General features: G+C 50.6%; 2 protein-coding genes across 15 annotated transcripts in view; both read left to right on the top strand.

Moving 5' to 3' along the window:
- Positions 1-933: 933 nt before the first annotated feature.
- SUOX (sulfite oxidase) lies at positions 934-6,158 on the top strand. Its single transcript, XM_055085723.1, has 4 exons — positions 934-1,001; positions 2,686-2,745; positions 3,006-3,183; positions 3,418-6,158. The coding sequence occupies exons 2-4, from the start codon at positions 2,696-2,698 to the stop codon at positions 5,578-5,580; spliced, it is 2,391 nt and encodes a 796-aa protein (XP_054941698.1). The 5' UTR covers positions 934-1,001; positions 2,686-2,695; the 3' UTR covers positions 5,581-6,158.
- Positions 6,159-6,831: 673 nt separating this feature from the next.
- IKZF4 (IKAROS family zinc finger 4) overlaps positions 6,832-18,747 on the top strand; it is a 27,393-nt gene continuing 15,477 nt past the window's right edge. For 3 of the 14 annotated variants that reach the window (XM_028491261.2, XM_028491260.2, XM_007129343.4), the window contains exons 1-3: positions 10,467-10,481; positions 15,509-15,560; positions 17,704-17,768. Coding sequence is in view for 7 of the 14 variants with exons in the window: in XM_028491259.2 (XP_028347060.1) it covers positions 15,521-15,560 (40 nt within the window). In the remaining 7 variants the exon portion in view is untranslated. Of the gene's footprint in view, positions 7,049-10,403; positions 10,482-15,505; positions 15,561-17,703; positions 17,769-18,747 lie in introns of those variants that run through there. The other 11 variants (XM_028491259.2, XM_028491256.2, XM_007129340.4 and 8 more) reach the window with 7 other exon arrangements.

The raw sequence follows: 18,747 nt of genomic DNA, 5'->3' as shown, positions 1-18,747 counted from the left end.
AGCCAAAATCACCTTTTCGCTGTCAATGCCCCTTACTGTATATTTCTTAGGACTCCCCCCACGGCTTCTTCATTCCTACTAAAAGCTCTTCTGGTTCAGTTTAGGAAAGCAGAAAGGCAGGGGAAATGATCTTCACTTAAAGTAAGGTTGTAATTCAACCTTCTAGTCTCTAGAGGGCAGTGTGGATACGTTTGCCCCGGGTCCACAGCTAGGCAATGACAAGTTTTCACTCCCACACCAAATGATAAAAGGGTAATAGCAAACAATTTCTGTTAGTATCCTTTATTCTGATATGAGCAGTTATAATCTTCCTACTTTTGGGCGTTAAAATGTGATCAAGTGACGACTTTTTAAAAGAAATTGACAACTAAGCAAAATTAAAAAGATGTCTAGTGTTCTATAATTTGAGGAGAAATGCAGCTGGGCCAAGGGATCTCAAAGGCTTTGAACCATCATTTTAGGCCCCATTTCTGCTCTCATTCCTGGACATAAAAGAATTGAGCGCTTGATCTTGTTTTCTCTAAAAGGCAAACAGGGCTGTTGTAGCTGCAACACAGGCGTTTGTCAAAAAATAGGTTAGAGGCGGAGCTCACCACCGGGAGAAAGCCGGCTGGATCCCGAGGCCTCTAGTGAAAGCACCTTGTGTCTCAGCTGGTGGGGCGGGACGGGGACATCTCTCAGCCCTACCTTTGGAGCCCTCATCACCTTCCCCTGCCCGGGTTCCGGACATCATGAGGTCCCACTCCTCGTCTGGCGGGGGTGGAAGCAAAAACAGCCCGTCCTAGCTCCGAGCCCAGGTGGCGCGCCGCCTGCCTCGGCCACCAGGAGGCGGGCACAGCAGCTGGGAGGCGGCCCGCCGCCCGCCAATGGCTGGGGGACTAGCCGAGGGGAGAGAGTGGTCCTTTGCTCCGGCACAACGTCACGGCGCAGGCCCCGCCCCTTCGCCGGCAGCCGCTGGGCGCCGAGCGTGTAAAAGAGCCACCGTGCGGACGCCGAGCTGGGTAAGGAGGCTGGGGCCGGGAGAGGGAAGAGGAGGAGGCAGGGTTAGTAACCTGGGCGGCGGCGGCGGTCTTGGCACCCAGGGGTGCTCCGAATTCCAAGGACAGCAAAACTGCCAGTACCTGCCTCCATTCCCGCTAGCTTTGTGCTCCTGGGCCGCGGCGGGGCGTTGCTACAAGACACTCCTGGGCCAGCTGTTGGGCAGTGACATGGAACCGGGTGCTTGGGCCCCGGTGCTGGACATATCCATGTTCTACCCAAAGTGACCCTGCGGAGTGACTGGCCACCACCCGCACAAGGGGGTGGCATCCGTTTTGCAGCAGAAGACTGCCTCTCCCAAAGCTGGGACACTGGGCTGACCGAGTTCACCTACAAGTCAGCTCTACCTGCACAGCTCCAGTCTGGTTATAGTGGGCTGCTGGGATTGAGGGAAAGTGGGAGGGAGAGTGAGGGTCCCAAGGCCCAGGAGTAAAGTGCAGACTCTATTCCTATTCCTACCTTCCTCGCAGTTTCTGTGCTGGCACCCCTCTTTAGCATCTCATCAGCAGTTCTGACTCTTCTCACCCCTCCCTGCCTTGGCCCTCCTGGGGTCAGTGATCTGCTCAGTGCTGTAAGGAAGAAATTGCTGCAGACCAGAGCAGAAAAATTACACTCTTCCTTCTCTAGCCCATCCCCTGACATCCTGGCCATTAACTCCTCAATTTGCTGAGCTCACTGGAATGGCATAGACAAGGTAGGGGTTGGGGTTGGTCCAGATTGGGGTCCAGTTCCCAGCCGAGTTCAATTTTTATTTTTTTAGGGTGGGTGGAGGGAAAGACCTTCAGTGATAATGTTATTACTTGTTTGCTTATCACAGCAGCTCTGCTAGGTAGATCTCATTTCATAGATGAGAACACAAGTTCAGAGAGGCTTGGTATCTTGCCCAGGAACAGGGCTGGTTAATGGCAGGACTGGCTTTATAAAAGCAAAACAGGGGCTTCCCTGGTGGTGCAGTGGTTGAGAGTCCACCTGCTGATGCAGGGGACACGGGTTCGTGCCCCGGTCCGGGAAGATCCCACATGCCGCAGAGCGGCTAGGCCCGTAAGCCATGGCCGCTGAGCCTGCGTGTCCGGAGCCTGTGCTCCGCAACGGGAGAGGCCACAACAGTGAGAGGCCCGCATACCGCAAAAAAACAAAAAAAAAAAACAAAAAAAAAAAAAGCAGTTTAACTGCAGCATCCAAGCTCCTTCACCTCCCACTCTTTTTCACCTTTTTGCCTCTCTTTGAGTGAGTATACCCCGTGGTTGTCCTCTGCTGACTTCAGAAATAATAAACTGGGAAACTGGACAATAGACTTTTGGCTTCTGCCCTTTAGGCCCTGGCCCCCATTGTTCTCTGTAGTGGACAAAGTAGAGAGTGGAGGATGGGAGACAGGTGATTCTAGGAGACTCCCTCCCACCCCCCATTCCTTTCCATCCTGTCAGCATATTCTGTCTCCGAAGTTCTCCAAGTTTTCTCTAAGGGCCCATTTGGACCCCCACTTCCATTCTTTGGCCTCATTACCACAGAAAAAGTTTACCCATTTGTCCAGAGAGCTCCTAGCTGATCTCCTCTGTGTTCTCCTCCCACCCATTCCCTCAAGCTACCCTAATCTCATCCCTGATGCAGGACTCCTGTCTTGATCCTGGAATCTTCCTTCTATCCTAGGTCTGCCGTAATGCTGCTGCTGCACAGAACTGTGGTCCCAGGGCTCCGACAAGCCTACAGGTAGGCCATCCAGTTCCTAGCCCACATCTTCTACTCCCTATACCTTTACGACTCTTATCTTATCTGCCAGATTAAGATGGTTGAGGTAGTGGCCAGGGAGGAAAGGGAAAGCCATGTCCCACTTGTCCCACCCATCCCTGAGAAACTAAGTCCCAACTGAAGAAACCAATGGCTAACCTGGGAGAGGTACACCCCAGGCCTTCCCTAGCCCTTTCTTATGATCAGAAGTGTGCTATTAAGAAGACTTCTCTCTCTTCCAGACTCAAGTCAGCCCCCTCAAGGCTCTGCATTCCGGCCTGCTCTACAAATGATTCATTTCAGCCACAGCGCTCCAGCCATGCCTTCTCTGGTGATAACTCCAGCACCAGGGGATGGAGAGTCATGGGGACTCTGCTGGGCCTTGGTGCAGTGTTGGCCTATCATGACCATCGGTGCAGGGTAAGTAGGGAAGGAAGGGACTTCACTGTCAGAACAAAGGGGCCTAGTGAGCTCCCCAGGCAACCCAGGCTTTACCACAGAGCCCACGGTGACACTGTCTTCATGCACAGTAGAGATGGAATTTGTTACCTCCATTTCCCAGTGGCCACAACTTTGTGGGTTGGGTCAGGGTGAAGTGAGTGATTTCTTCTTAACATTTTGTTCCCTTTTGCCTCACCCCTGCCCTGCCTGCAGGCTGCTCAGGAGTCACCACGCCTATACACGAGGGAGGAAGTGAGATCCCACAGCAGCCCTGAGACTGGGATCTGGGTGACTTTGGGCTCTGAGGTCTTTGATGTCACAGAATTTGTGGACCTACACCCAGGGGGTCCATCAAAGCTGATGCTAGCAGCCGGGGGTCCTCTAGAGCCCTTCTGGGCCCTCTATGCTGTTCACAACCAGTCCCACGTGCGAGAGATACTGGCTCAGTACAAGATTGGGGAACTGAGCCCCGACGATAAGGCAGCCTCCATCTTGAAGACCTCTGACCCTTACGCTGATGATCCTATACGTCACCCAGCCCTGAAGGTCAACAGCCAGCGCCCCTTTAATGCGGAGCCCCCCCCTGAGCTGCTGACAGAAAACTACATCACACCCAACCCTATCTTCTTCACCCGGAATCATTTGCCTGTACCTAACCTTGACCCAGACACCTATCGCCTACATGTAGTAGGGCCACCTGGGGGTCAGTCACTGTGCCTATCCCTGGATGACTTGTACCAGTTCCCCAAGCACGAGATCACGGTCACTCTGCAGTGTGCTGGCAACCGGCGCTCTGAGATGACTCGGTTCAAAGAAGTAAGAGGTCTGGAGTGGAGTGCAGGGGCCATTAGCACTGCACGCTGGGCTGGGGCACGGCTCTTTGATGTGTTAGCCCAGACTGGTCACCAACTCTCTGCAACTGAGGCCCATGTCTGCTTTGAGAGACTGGACTCAGACCCCACAGGGACTGCCTATGGAGCATCCATCCCTCTGGCTCGGGCCATGGACCCTGAAGCTGAGGTCCTGTTGGCATATGAGATGAATGGGCAGCCTCTGCCTCGTGACCATGGCTTCCCTGTGCGGGTGGTGGTTCCTGGTGTGGTGGGTGCCCGCCATGTCAAATGGCTGGGCAGAGTGAGCGTGGAACCCGAGGAAAGTTACAGCCACTGGCAGCGGCGGGATTACAAAGGCTTCTCTCCGTCTGTGGACTGGGACACTGTAGATTTTGACTCGGCTCCATCTATTCAGGAACTTCCTGTCCAGTCAGCCATCACACAGCCCAAAGATGGGGAGACAATAGAGTCAGGGGAGGTGACTGTCAAAGGCTATGCATGGAGTGGTGGAGGAAGAGCTGTGGTCAGGGTGGATGTGTCTCTGGATGGGGGCCTAACCTGGCAGGTGGCTGAGCTGGATGGAGAGGAACAGCGTGCCCGAAAGGCCTGGGCCTGGCGGCTATGGCAGCTGCAAGCCCCTGTGCCAGCTGGGAAAAAAGAATTGAACATCGTTTGTAAGGCCGTAGATGACAGCTACAATGTTCAGCCAGACACAGTGGCCCCAATCTGGAACCTGCGAGGCGTGCTCACCGGCAACCGGCGCTCTGAGATGACTCGGTTCAAAGAAGTAAGAGGTCTGGAGTGGAGTGCAGGGGCCATTAGCACTGCACGCTGGGCTGGGGCACGGCTCTGTGATGTGTTAGCCCAGGCTGGTCACCAGCTCTCTGAAACTGAGGCCCATGTCTGCTTTGAGGGACTGGACTCAGACCCCACAGGGACTGCCTATGGAGCATCCATCCCTCTGGCTCGGGCCATGGACCCTGAAGCTGAGGTCCTGTTGGCATATGAGATGAATGGGCAGCCTCTGCCTCGTGACCATGGCTTCCCTGTGCGGGTGGTGGTTCCTGGTGTGGTGGGTGCCCGCCATGTCAAATGGCTGGGCAGAGTGAGCGTGGAACCCGAGGAAAGTTACAGCCACTGGCAGCGGCGGGATTACAAAGGCTTCTCTCCGTCTGTGGACTGGGACACTGTAGATTTTGACTCGGCTCCATCTATTCAGGAACTTCCTGTCCAGTCAGCCATCACACAGCCCAAAGATGGGGAGACAATAGAGTCAGGGGAGGTGACTGTCAAAGGCTATGCATGGAGTGGTGGAGGAAGAGCTGTGGTCAGGGTGGATGTGTCTCTGGATGGGGGCCTAACCTGGCAGGTGGCTGAGCTGGATGGAGAGGAACAGCGTGCCCGAAAGGCCTGGGCCTGGCGGCTATGGCAGCTGCAAGCCCCTGTGCCAGCTGGGAAAAAAGAATTGAACATCGTTTGTAAGGCTGTCGATGACAGCTACAATGTTCAGCCAGACACAGTGGCCCCAATCTGGAACCTGTGAGGCGTGCTCAGCAATGCCTGGCACCATGTCCACGTCCATGTTGCTCCATAAGAAAGTGAAATGGAACCATCTACTCTCCAGAACCACCTTCTGAACCCCTTTCCACACCCATCCCTTGGCCTCATTACCACAAAAAATCCTTCCCTCCACCTCTCCATGTCTTGGATCACAACCCTGACTATGCCTTCCGAAGCCACACACAGGTACATGCACTGCACACTTCCACCCAGGCACCTGCTCCCCTTTGACAGGAGGTGTTACATACCCCTCCTGGCCACTGACCCAGTGCCTTGGAGGAGGTAAGAGCTGCTGGAGCAAAGGGCTAGAAGTAGGAAAAGTAATTCTGCAAGTGCTATTTTCTCTGCCTACCCTATCTCCATTTCTAATGACTATCACCACTGAGGCCTTATTTTGCTTTTCTTCTTGGATTCTTCAGAGAATGTGTGAGGATATGTGTAAGAAAAGTGTATATGCAACTTTTTACTGCGTCTCTAGGTTGCCAGGGGTTGTGAAGGGCGCAACCCTCTCCCTTTATTGTTCCACTTTTCTAAATACATCAATAAAATATCTGTTTAAGACTACCACTCTGAAAAAGCAAAAAAAGATTATGACCTTTGGCACTTCTTGAGGCTGGGGAGTGAGCAAGTTGCAGGAGGGCGGTGCACTGATTGGTACTGGGATATCTAGTGAGACAACCCAAAACAAACAAAAGGTGGGGGGAAGGGAAAAAGGCAGCAGGAGCAGGGAAGTCAAAATTGGGGTTTCCTTGTCTGAAGTCTCAGTATCTGCGGGGCTACTTAGGTGAATGACCTCAGGATACCCCCCAAGAGGAAATTTTTTTCGATTTGGCATCCTTAAGCCCCTCCCCCACACAATTCCTACGCACTTGGCAGGAAAGGCAAAGAATGCTAAGAGGTCAAAATCAATATTGTCTTAGGGGCGGCAAAGGCAAAACTTGGCACTAGGGGCAGATGTGCCACGGCAACTAGGGCGTCCAACCGTGGCCTTGTTTGCAAAGTAGATGCAGATGAAGGGGCAGTCATTGAGTTACCCTTTGCCTGCGACCGCGCCTTTAGGACTTGAATCTTTCGGCGCTCGGCTACTCTCCCCTAGCTCTTCCTCCCTTGTCTCCCCAGCTTGTGGGCGCTCGGTGTTCAGCCACGCCGCCTGTCGCCTGGTAGTGGGGCCGGAAGTTGTTCGGGGGAGGGGGGACAGCCGTGCTGGGGGGGTTTATGGGGGGGGCCCGTCCCTCCTCAGGTGAAGCCGCTTATGGAGATGGAGCCGCCGCCGCCTCTGAGCGCCCGGGTCCCGCCTCCGACCCGGTTGCGGCCGGCTCAGTGACCCCACTCCCCCCGCACTGGGCCGCCCGGGCCAGAGTGGGGGACCCCCGCCGCCCCGCCCCCTTCTCCCCCAATACCTTCCCCTCTCCCTCTCCCGCCCAGCCTGCGCGCGCGCGGAGCTGCCTCAGGTGAGTGAGGGGCGGGGTTTGGGCGAAGCGCGAGGGGCGGGGCCTCGGCCGCCGGGGGCGGGGCCTGAGGGGCTTGGGTGTGAAGGGAGGGGGACACGTGGGCGGGGGCCAGGCGGTTAGAGGGTCGCTGGGTGGGTTGCGGCCCAAGGGAGGAAGCTGGCATGGGGGGTTTGGCGCGAGGCCACAGGATTGAGGGGGACGTAGCAGGGACCTAGGCGTCCTAAAAGGGCGGGAGGTGGGTCACGGCAGAGGACCGAGGATAGTCGGGAGCTGGTGTGCGCGAGGCTCCTTCGTGGGGTACAGCTGGGGTAGAACAGCAGGACAGGGCGGAGAAAGGAGAATTAGACTGGATACGCGGGCAAAGAAGCGAGAGGCGGCGCGGGGTGGGGTGGGGGGAAGGTGTCGGTCAAGAAGGTTAGAGAGAAAGACATAGGCCTAAGTAGGAAGACTGGGAGGCAGTGAGCAGCGTGGGAGAAACATGTGGTAGAGAAGAAACTTAGAGTGGAGCGAAAAGTGCTGTCTGGGGTACTATGTAGGGTGAGAAGTCCAGGGAACCTGAGAAGCAAGGTTGGGAAGGAAGAGATTATTGCATAGGAGCCCTAAGGAAGAAACACAGAGGAAGCCCTGGGGCAGACCACCAGAGGGTACAACAGACTTGGGAAGCAGGTCTAAACTAAAACAGCCTTCCCTGTACCTCCTCACGCAGCCCCATCCCCAGTTATTGTCTTCCCCCTTGTAGTTGTACATTCTCACTGTTTGATTTCTATCCTTTTTTTTTTTTTTTAATTATGACTGGTCCTGTCTGGTGACAATGTTTAATGGGAACATGGACCTTTAGATATGAGATGTTTAGGAAATATGGTACCCCATTTCCCCCTCCAAGGTCATGAATTTACTGACTCTGCTTCTAGGAAGATTTGATGTATTACCAACCACATTGTGTCAAAGTTTGCACACCTTCTTTCACCTCAGTCCCTTCTCCTATAAGCAAAACTGTCTACTGTTGTGATTTATCAACCCCCACTTACATGTCTGATAGCACCAGCTATACTCCAGTCTCCCCAGTCCAAGCCCTCAAAGCATCAGTGGTGAGCTTGGTATGGTTGTGACTTGCTCATAGGTCAGCTCTAGGCCTTCCGACATCATGGCCAAGCAGCAGACTATTGAGGCCGGGCTGTTTCCCCTTAATGCTACTTGTTCACTTTGTCTGGGTGAAGGTACATGTCCATGTCCTTAGGAAGCAATAAAAGCAGGTGTCTGACTACCTAGAATATTTCCACTTAAGATAACTCAGATTCTGAGGACAAAACCAGATAAAAGGCCAAATCAGACACCCTTTGGGTGTAACATCTTATTTGGTAGGGGTATGTGAAATGCCCAGCCGGGAATTTCTCATCTCCTCATGGGTCTGCCAGTAGGTCAGTGAATCTTGCTCTGTGGTGTGCGGGGGACTTCAGCCTTCCCCACTTACAGCCTAATTCAGAGAATCCAGACTGCTCCCTGGGTCATGAGAACCGTCAAAAGAGTGGCTCCTGAGATAAAAATAAAGTCTTTAAAGAAGAAAATAGCCTTACCATTGGGAAGCAGGAGAGTTCTCAGTGGAGCTTCTGGGGTGGGCCCCAGGATGGTGGGAGCTGCCCTCAATTTGGCAGCTTCAGAGCTATATCTTGTCCTACTCAATAGATGCTGATGTCTCAAGCACAAAACATAATGTTTTTGTTGCCCACTGAGTGCAGTTAGTTAGTTCAATTGTAGCTGCTGGGCAATCCCCTTACTCTCAGTAGGTTTGGAGGACTTGGCTCAGAAATAAGTCCTGACTTTTTTCCAGTGGAAAATGCAACTGAAAGTTTATTCCTTATTTCCTCTTAGTACATGCTTAGTACTTTCCAGCATGGGAGGAACATTATCCCACCTTTTATCCTACCTTCCCCACCCAACATCCACAAAGAAATTATTTCCTCCCAGACTGGCCATCTCTCTTCCCTCAACACACACACAAAATAGTCAAGGAAAAATAAAAAGTTATTGTAGGGCAGGTATTTCTAGCCTCATTTCACTCTGTAGGAACAAACAGGAGTGTGGAACCCTGTGGGTATAGACAATGCCACAGGCAGAGGGACTCCCTTTGTTGGTCTCTTGACCCTGCTGGAGAAAGCTCTGAATTCCAGGCTCTTTGATTTGCCTCCTTTTCTCAGAAGAGTTGGGGACTCTGTATTGGAAACAGAGAGACAGGTTCAAGGTCTTTCAGAGGAAAGCATCTAAGAAAGGGTAGTGCTGATATGAATGGCCTGGTCCCCCCCAAGGGTCATCGACCTTGCTGACTCTGCTGGAATACGTATGCTGGTCTAATCCTTGAGCCAAGGAGCCCTGTTCCTACATTAAAGAGATTTAGTGAGCGTCTAGGTTAGCTTTTTCCTCAGGCCCATAATCTCTGAAAACAGACATGGGAGGGAGAGGATTATGTCTTTTCCCATCCATAGACCTGTGTTTGTAGTTCAAGGACTTAAGTCACTAAGATGGAGACCCCAAAACTGTTCATTTCATCACCCAAGAAAGAAGGCAAGCAGAGGAGCCCCAGACCTTGTTATGGCAAAATTTGATTTTGTGCTGTAGTAGAAAGAAGCCCAGACTGGTAACCTGGGTTCTATTTGTCCTACTTCTATCGCTAACCAGATGGGTGACTCTGGGCTTAGTTTAACTCTTCTGTTAAAAACCAAGAGATTGGAGATCATCTCTCAACTCCATTCTAGCTCCAAGATTCTCCAGGTCCTGGAGCACCCCCGCCCCAGGGCCTCCAAATGAACAGAGGCTTACTAAATTGGATTGTCAGAGCAAGATTCGTTGTTAGCAGAGGAGCCTGAAAACATCTTCCTGGCCCAAACAACAGTGAGCTCTTTTGGTCACCATGCGTTAGGGGCTTCTGGCCAGGACTGCCACCAAAGGCAATTGTTTCTGTCTCTTCCACTTTTTGCCACCCTACCCCAATCAGAATAGTTAACTGAGACTTCCATGTCATTTCAGACTTCACTGGAGACAGTAAACCCTGTTTTGGGCATCTTTGGCTTCAAAACTTATTATTATAAAACTCAAATTGAACTGCCCTGCTCTACTTTACCTACCCCTGCCAAAAGGTACAGCTGAACAGCAGTGACCTTGTGGAGCCTTTCTGTAAACACGGGGCTTATATACTCAAGGGTATACCCAAAAACCCCAGAAAGTATCATCTTATGTGCGTCACACCTGGTGATTTAAACTGTTCAGTTTGGCCCTTTCCTTAGCCCTGAAATGAGACATGGGAGGGGTGAGATTGTTTCTCCTCCCACCCATAAACCTTAGCCTTCTCTCTCTTCCGCAGTCTACGTGGGGAGGCCAGGGAAGCACAAAGAACAAAAGAAAAGATGCATCCAACTGAGAGCTAAAAGGAGACAATGAGGTGATATTTTCCCACTGCCCAGGTGTTGTGTTTCCAGCTTTTACCCCTTCTTATTTTAGAGACTGGCCATTCCTAGGGTGACCTGGGAATTCATCCTCCCACACACTGCTCCCCAAGCACTTGGATAGCGAAGCCGAGCTGTCCTCGTCTGTGTTTTAAGTAAACAGGTCACTATCTACAACCTGGTGAAAATGAGTCAGACCTTTCTGCTGTAAATACAGACACATAAGCTGAGAAAAGGTTCGTGGGTTTCCTTCAGAGGGCACTAGGTTGACCCTAAAGATCACTTCAGAGCTGCAAATCGCTCAGTGTCTAGGTCTGGTTCCTGGAAAGGGGCGTGTAGTCAGGTTGCAGACAATACCTAATTCCACCTCTTCTCTCAACCCTTTACCCTTTCCCCCTCCCCAGTTATTCAAAGTCCTGATAGAGAGCAGAGCCAGCTTTGTGATTCCAACATGTTTTTTGCTGAGATTTCATTCAGTTCAGGAAGGCACAGACAGGAGAGGATGATGCTTGGGTTTGGTCCACTTCTAGTACCTGCACTGCTCAATCCCAGGCAGGTGGGAAGATCTGTCTTGTTCATAATCACTAGGCAAATATCATATGATATTGCTTATATGTGGAATCTAAAAAAAGCTACAAATGGACTTATCTACAAAACAGAAATAGAGTTACAGATGTAGAAAATAAACATCGTTACCAGGGGAGGGGGCGGTAAGGGAGGGGAGGGATAAATTGGAAGATTGGGATTGACACATACACACTACTATATATAAAATAGGTAACTAATAAGGACCTACTGTATAGCACAGGGAACTCTACTCAATACTCTGTAATGGCCTGTATGGGAAAAGAATCTAAAAAAGAGTGGATATATGTATATGTATAACAGATTCACTTTGCCGTACACCTGAAACTAACACAACATTGTAAATCAACTATACCCCAGTAAAATTTTTTTTTAAAAATCACAGGGCTCCACCTCAGATCCCAGATCCTAAGAGAGACCAGAGAAAAAAATTTCCCCTCCTCCCTATTGCAACCAAAAGGATGGCATGGATCCTTGCCCCTCTCTCCACTTTCACCCTCTTTCCCAACAACGTCCTCCTCGCTACCTTTCTACCCACTAAGCCACATGGAGTGTGTTTTAAATTCCAATTTTGGAGTTTCACTGGATCAAACAGGATTCTTTGGAGGATTTGAAGAGCTTTAATTACTGGTGATGTCCATATTCTTTCAGGCTTTCAGAGCCACTACGTAGAGAAAACTTGACTTTCTGATATTTTTTTCACCAGTAGTTAGAGCTGTGGGAACGTTTTTGTGGAGATGGGGAGATGAGGGTGGTAGCTGATGCCTGACCTTGGAAGTCAGACCTTGGATTGGTCTCACCTGCTGCTTCTCAGGAAGTGTGGAGGGAAATCTTCTGTATGGAAGGGATACCCATTCCTGCCCATTCCTGTTTAAATGCGATATCATGTTGATGGAAGAAAGCCAGGGCCGTGGAGGATTCTTATTATGGCGCCAGGTGCATTCAGAAGAACAGGGAAGAAAGTCTTTGTCTCAGGTTACAATGACCAACCTTTCCTCCCTCCTCATAAAAATACTTCCTTTTGAATTGGGAGGCTGGCTGTTTCTAGTTGCTTTGTATTCAGCTCACTGAACTGAATTTACAGGACATATGTGCCTACGTCCATCACTGAATGGTGTCTGTGTTGCTATAAAGCCAGTTTCCTTTTGAGATCTTTGAACCAAACCTGTGTTCTGTCACTAACTTCTCCCTCTTTATGCCTCCTCCCGCTGTGGTGTGTCTCCAGTTGGCACTGCCTAATTTGACCCAGTTCCTCTAAGGAGACACTAAGATCTGCCTGGCAGGCCAGGCATGGGAGAAGGTGCTTTGAGGGGCAGGGAGTGGCAAGGTGGAGCGGGATATGCTGCCTGAAGACTTGAGCAAACAGTGAAGTACATCTCCTGATGTGCTCCTGGCTCTCAGAATACCAGGATCGGGGAACAGCAGAATCTCAGTCCGGTCTCACTCCCAGGGCTACCAATTTGGCATTTAGACCAGTTGGAGACAGCTAAAGACTGATTTTGCCCAAGATGTGTCATGGAGCACCTGTTAAGAAAAATTAAGAAGCAGAAGAGCTCAGTTTACTTCTAGGAACAAAGTCCAACTCAGAAAACAACTCCTTCAGACCCTTCTGGAAATTGTTTTGGGGCCATTTGGGCAGGTGTCCAAGAATGAGATGCACTTCCTGAGCCAGTACTCAGCATAGCTGAATGCTATGCTTCAACTGTTCTGCCCACCTAGTGCTTGTCTAGCTCCCCATTCATACACACACGTGCGCACGCGCACAGACACACGCACGCACGCGCACACACACACACACACACAATCACATTAGGATATTTCTCCCCATACAGCCTGCTCAATTTGTTCTTACTTTTTTTTTTTAATAAATAAATTTATTTATTTTTGGCTCCCAAGATGTGTCATGGAGCACCTGTTAAGAAAAATTAAGAAGCAGAAGAGCTCAGTTTACTTCTAGGAACAAAGTCCAACTCAGAAAACAACTCCTTCAGACCCTTCTGGAAATTGTTTTGGGGCCATTTGGGCAGGTGTCCAAGAATGAGATGCACTTCCTGAGCCAGTACTCAGCATAGCTGAATGCTATGCTTCAACTGTTCTGCCCACCTAGTGCTTGTCTAGCTCCCCATTCATACACGCACGCACACACACACACACACACACACACACACACACACACACGCACAATCACATTAGGATATTTCTCCCCATAGAGCCTGCTCAATTTGTTCTTACTTTTTTTTTTTTAATAAATAAATTTATTTATTTTTGGCTGCGTTGGATCTTCGTTGCTGTGCGCAGGCTTTCTCTAGTTGCAGTGACCGGGGGCTGCTCTTCACTGCGGTGCGTGGGCTTCTCATCGTGGTGGCTTCCCTTGTTGTGGAGAACGGGCTCTAGGCGTGTGGGCTTCAGTAGTTGGGGCACACGGGCTCAGTAGTTGTGGCTCGCGGGTTCTAGAGCTCAGGCTCTGTAGTTGTGGCACACGGGCTTAGTTGCTCCGCGGCACGTGGGATCTTCCCAGACCAGGGATCAAACCCGTGTCCCCTGCATTGGCAGGTGGATTCTTAACCACTGTGCCACCAGGGAAGTCCCTGCTCTTACTTTTTAACTAACAGAACCCACTCCACGGGGATCACACCAAAGGAAAAGATGTTAGAACCAGGGAAAAGCAAGAAGATCCATGAAGGCCTTGAGTACCCTGGCTTTTGAAAGGAAGCACACCTCAGAGAGGCAGGAGACTTGGGTTCTTTTCCTTGTTCCAGGCTCACTGTGAGCCCTGAGACAAGTCACTTAGCTGCTCTGAACCTCAGTTTCTCCAAGCAGAAAATGGGGTAAAACCTACTCACTCTTGCTTCTCCTGCATTGGGGGGGGGGGGGGTGTGAGGGAAGTCACGTGTGGCATCTTGAGCTCTGCAAAAATCCCAAAGGGCAATTATGGAGCTAATGATTCGGAAATGAAAGGGGCCCCATGAGTACCAGACCGCGTTCCCTCGTATTTCCATCTCTGACCACCGCAAATTCTATGGCTAGTTCCAGAGGGTATGAGTTCACTAACCACTGTGGACTTGGGCTCTTCTCATCATTGCCCCTAAGGGAACCTTCAAGGAACCGCTTATTGTGGCTTGGTCTAGCAGTCTCAGTCCAAAGTTTCAGTCCAAAGCTCAGTCCATCCCGGGGAGGATGTCAAGAAAAGAGGAGTTGAAGATAAACTTGGATAATTTTTTCTTCCACACCCAGGCGTCCTAGGTGAGACTAGAAATCTCTCTAACGAAATCTAGGGAGAGCTGCTTTGCGAAGTGAAGGAGAGCCCGTGTGTCAGGCTTTCTCATGAGACTTTTTAGAGTATGATGTCTCTCAGCACTAGACAAGAATGACTTGGAGTGTGGTGGGAGGGAGACAAGGTGATAGACACTTTTCCCCTGTGTGCCCTCCAGAGCCCCCATCCCCACCTCTATCAATATAGTATTACCAGCAAACCAGATTTCCATCCAGCTACCTCAGTGAGATCCTTCAAAGAGACCAAGAATCCAGGTGGCAGCTCCGGCTGTTCCCTCACCCCACTCCAGCTCCCCAAAATCTGCCCCTGGGGTATTTATTTTTCATGAGATGACTGGTGAAAGCAATTTTGGATGCATGTAAATTTCCACCAAATAGAATTTTTTTTCTCCTCCCACAAGCTCCTGAGATAATTCATTGCAACAAATTATCACTTTTAATTATCCTCAGTTCTTGATTGTTTAATACTCTACTTCCAATTACTGTTTGCCTTCCCTCAAATAGACTAACCTGCATTTTAAATTCAGGTTCCCACCCCAACTCCCCTTTAAAAAAAATAAACACAGCAAAGTAATTGACAAGAAGTAAGAGGGAAAACACTTAAAGGTTTAATTTGACTATTACACCTTCAGTAGAGGATTCCTCTCTGAACTTGAGGTGGGCTGCTCTCCTCTATCTTCTACTTTCCTGTCCCCCTCCCTCCTTCCACCCAAAAAAGTATCCCTTGAACGACTGAATCTAGCTTCTTCCTCCTATTACTACCCCATCCTTAACAAGGTTTAGAGCCTCTATGGGGTTGTTTCTTTGCCTCATGAGAGCTGAGCTGTAACCTGTCTCCTTACCTACACCATCAGCTCCACTTACAGGGAGAGGGTCTACTCTCCAAACAACACAATCAGGGACCAGTGTAGAATAAGACAGTGTTTCCACCCGAGAGACTGGGGAAGCCTGCAGAAGTTGGGGGTTGGAGGCGACCCTGGGGTTTGTAAGTCAGGGTACATCGTCTTTCTCTCCAGGACAAAGTATGAGGTTTTGCTTCTTTAGGATAGGGTCAGAGCACACTTAAGTGATCCTTTAGGGTTCTTGCTAACTCCACAATGTTAGAGAGAAACCTACTCCGTTTCCAGATCTGGCTTCTAATAGTAGCTGTTTTCTCTTCCAGCAGAATCTCTCTAAGATGGACATAGAAGACAGCAATGGCCGCTCCTATATGTCTGGTAGGCCCTCTTGTGCATTCTGTTTGTAAGGGGCTGGGAGCAGACGCTCTCCTGTGGAGGAGAGTGGAGAGCCTTCAGCCTAGCACAGGACCTCTGAGTGCCCTGGTCACAGAGCTGTCACTCACTCTTGGTAGTGTGCATTTATTTTGGTCATTTTACATTCCCTATAAAGTGATTCTCTTCCCGGACATCTTGGAGGATCGGAGTAGGAGAAGGAAATAGGAGGGGAATATGAGTGGAGACTATTAGAGAGAGGACTGATTTGAAACAAAGAGACAGAAGGAAGATAAGATTCCTTCTTCTGTGCTCTGAGGTCACCAGCTAAACACGACATCCTGTCCCAGCCAGGTAGAGAGCAGAGCCAGGTTTCAAACCTCAGAGGCCTGCAGGGGCCAGGTGTGTAGGTAAAAGAGTGAACTGGCTTTGGATAATGAGCAGAAGAGAATGGTGGGGACTGTCATGGACTGGAGAGCACATGTCCTACCTCAAGGAGCAGCAGCTCTGCAGGGTCCGACAGGCATTGCCATGTGGGAATGTGTATCCGGTATGGCCAAAACTTCTAGCTTTTCAAAAGAAATCAGAAATCAGGATTTTTATATGAAATGTCTCCATTTAAAAATAATAACTCCATATTTTAAAAAATGTTCCATGGGGCAAGAAGCCAAATTTATCTATGGTCTGAATTCAGCCAGTGGACCAAGAGCTTACACCTTTGAAGGAGAGGTAGAGAGCCCGATTCTCCCCCGGTCCTTTCCGTGATCATAACGTCGTAGCTTTTTATACCTGCCAAATACTCTTACTGAGGCAGAAGAGATCACTGCTTGTAGTATGGGTGGCTTTTAGGGATATGAAAGTAATCAGGATCCTCTTAGAGTTTCACAAGATGAAAAGAAATGAGGAACTTCATCCGGCTCTCTCTCTGAGGGTGTAGGAAAGGGCCTAAGACAGAGTTTGTCTCTACAATGGAAGGAATCATTTTTTGGACCATTAGAATGTTAGGGCAGGAAATGATTGTAAGAGGTAAGGGAAGCCAGAACTGGGTTCTGAGGTGATGCGTATCCCCGTCAGTAATCCAGGCACCATCGTAGAAATGACCTATAGTTTATTTTTTTACCTTAAAGTGGGACCAATGGAGGAATTATGGGCATGCGCTAAGGGAGATAGCAAGATGGGTCAGACACACATATGAGAGTCTTTGACAACACCTGCATAATGTCAAGGTAAGAAGCTGACTCTGACCCCTTTCTCATTTAAGGAGGGAAGGCGTTGGAATGGGTACAGGCATTTGAGACCTGTTACATGCTGGACAGAGTAACAGGGATCAAGTGGACTGATTTAGTTGAAAGAGACTTTAGTGGAACTAAAGTCATGGCCTTTCTGAGGAACCAGCCAATCCTCCTACCTCCTGCTCAGTTAAGCCTATTCAGAAAACCACTATTGAGGAACACCTGTTCTCAGGACCCTGCACTGGTGCTGGGGAACGCTCAGATGGAGAAGTCCCTGCCCTAAGGCAGGCAGATGAGAAGCTAGGAAGCCGGCTGGGGAAATCCCATGGAGCTCTTTTCAGTCCTATCTCTGGAGAATGTTGGATACTAGAGGAAAACTTCTGAGGGTGTTGGCTTCACTGTGCTATGAAACCAAGCTTTTCCCTGCTTTCAGCAGGGTGGCACTTCCTAGATAAGAAGAGTCCTCTGCACAGGACGGCTTTTGAACGAAAGTGGAGGCCAGAAACCCCTCATCTGTGTTTTGAGAATTCTAGATGTCAGCAGCTATTGTACCTTAGAGAGGGACAGGGGAAAATCAAGGCAGGGTTAACATTAGCGCTGAAAAGCAGCCCCTGCAGGACTGGGCGTGGCTGAGACAGTTCACTCACGGGAGGGGTGCCTGAGTGCCCGTCGGTCGCTGACCCTTCTCTCCCGGACCGATGTGGAAGCAGTGGGAAAGGCTGCAGTGTACACCCCTCCTAAAGTACGCGGCGGCCCCCTCAGGGTCATCACAGCTCTTCCGCCTCCACACCTGGGGGCCTTCACTTGCCTGGCCAGTTGATGAAGGGGGTAGCTCTCCTGTTCTTCGAAGAGGTTTTGCCACCACACAGAACCTATTTCAGAAAATCCACCTTTTCTTCCCCTATCTCTTTCTAAAGGTGCAGATCATTCCCTCCCGGGGAAGAGAGGGAAGAAAGGAGGACTCCATTAATTTACCACACAGGTGCTCTCCCCACCCCCATTCCCTATCTTTCAAGGGAAACTGAGTTGCTCAAACGCAGCTCATGCAATTAACTAGCTGAGCAGTGCTTGTCCCAAGTTTTCTGGGACTGTGAAATGTTTAAGGGAACCTTGGCAGAAAGGGATCCAGGGGTAGACAGCCCAAAGTTTCACGGCCCCTCCCACCCCCAAATTCTTGGAATCAGAAAATCTAGTCTTCCAAAGTAGGTCAGCACGTCAGTGAGTAGCTCCTCTGGAAGGGAAGGGAGCAGAGGCCTTGTCTTGATAGAGGGCGGATTCAGCCAGGGCTGTCGGCTGCTGGGGCCCCAGGGGCACAGGAGGGGAGGGGAGGTGGGGAGACTATACCAGTACTTTGCCTGGAATCTGAAAGGGCTCAGGGCCACAGAGCAACACGAGCCTGAGATCAGACTGTGCAGGGCCCTCTGGCTGCTGGGAAGGGGGAGGCTGTCAGTCCCCAGATCTGGAGAGCGACCTCCCTCCTGGAGGAGGAAGGAAAGAAGGGATACGAGAGCCTGAGAGTTCTGTGGGGGAGGGGCTCTCTGCCGATCTGAGAGCCTTGAAGCTGCCCGCTGTCCTGGGCCCCATGACCTCTGAGGCCTTGGCTTCCCCAGCTGGCAGAGGATTGGGCCTTCCCTGGGGGCCCCCCTTTCTCCCCCAACCCTGTGGGCCCATCCATCTCTCTCTCTCTTGCACACACTCTTGTCTCTCTCAGGCATTTGTTGTGCAGTTCCTCTTTGTCTGCTGGGCACGAGGGCAATGGCATCTGCCTCCCTCCCTGTGGACCCCCCAACCCCAGCCCTTCACTGGCTTGAGAAAGGGATGCTGTAGCCTTGCCCCCGTCACCACATACACATTCTCTCCAGCCCCCTCCCCAGGCACATCCAAGCTTTGCTGCTCCTGCCCTCTCCCTCTCTCTCCCTCTCTCTCCCTCTCTCCCTCTCTCTCCCTCTCTCCCTCTCTAA

This window comes from Physeter macrocephalus, chromosome 6 (genome assembly GCF_002837175.3).
Source record: "Physeter macrocephalus isolate SW-GA chromosome 6, ASM283717v5, whole genome shotgun sequence".
NCBI lineage: Eukaryota > Metazoa > Chordata > Mammalia > Artiodactyla > Physeteridae > Physeter > Physeter macrocephalus.
The sequence above is the reverse complement of the archived record's forward strand: the minus strand, read 5'-3'. Positions and strand labels throughout refer to the sequence as shown.

Coding starts and splice junctions, on each gene's coding strand:
- SUOX (XM_055085723.1), top strand. CDS start 2,696: ATGCTGCTGCTGCACAGAACTGTGGTCCCAGGGCTCCGACAAGCCTAC. Junction 2,746..3,005: donor GGGCTCCGACAAGCCTACAG/GTAGGCCATCCA, acceptor TCTCTCTTCCAG/ACTCAAGTCAGCCCCCTCAA. Junction 3,184..3,417: donor ATCATGACCATCGGTGCAGG/GTAAGTAGGGAA, acceptor CCCTGCCTGCAG/GCTGCTCAGGAGTCACCACG.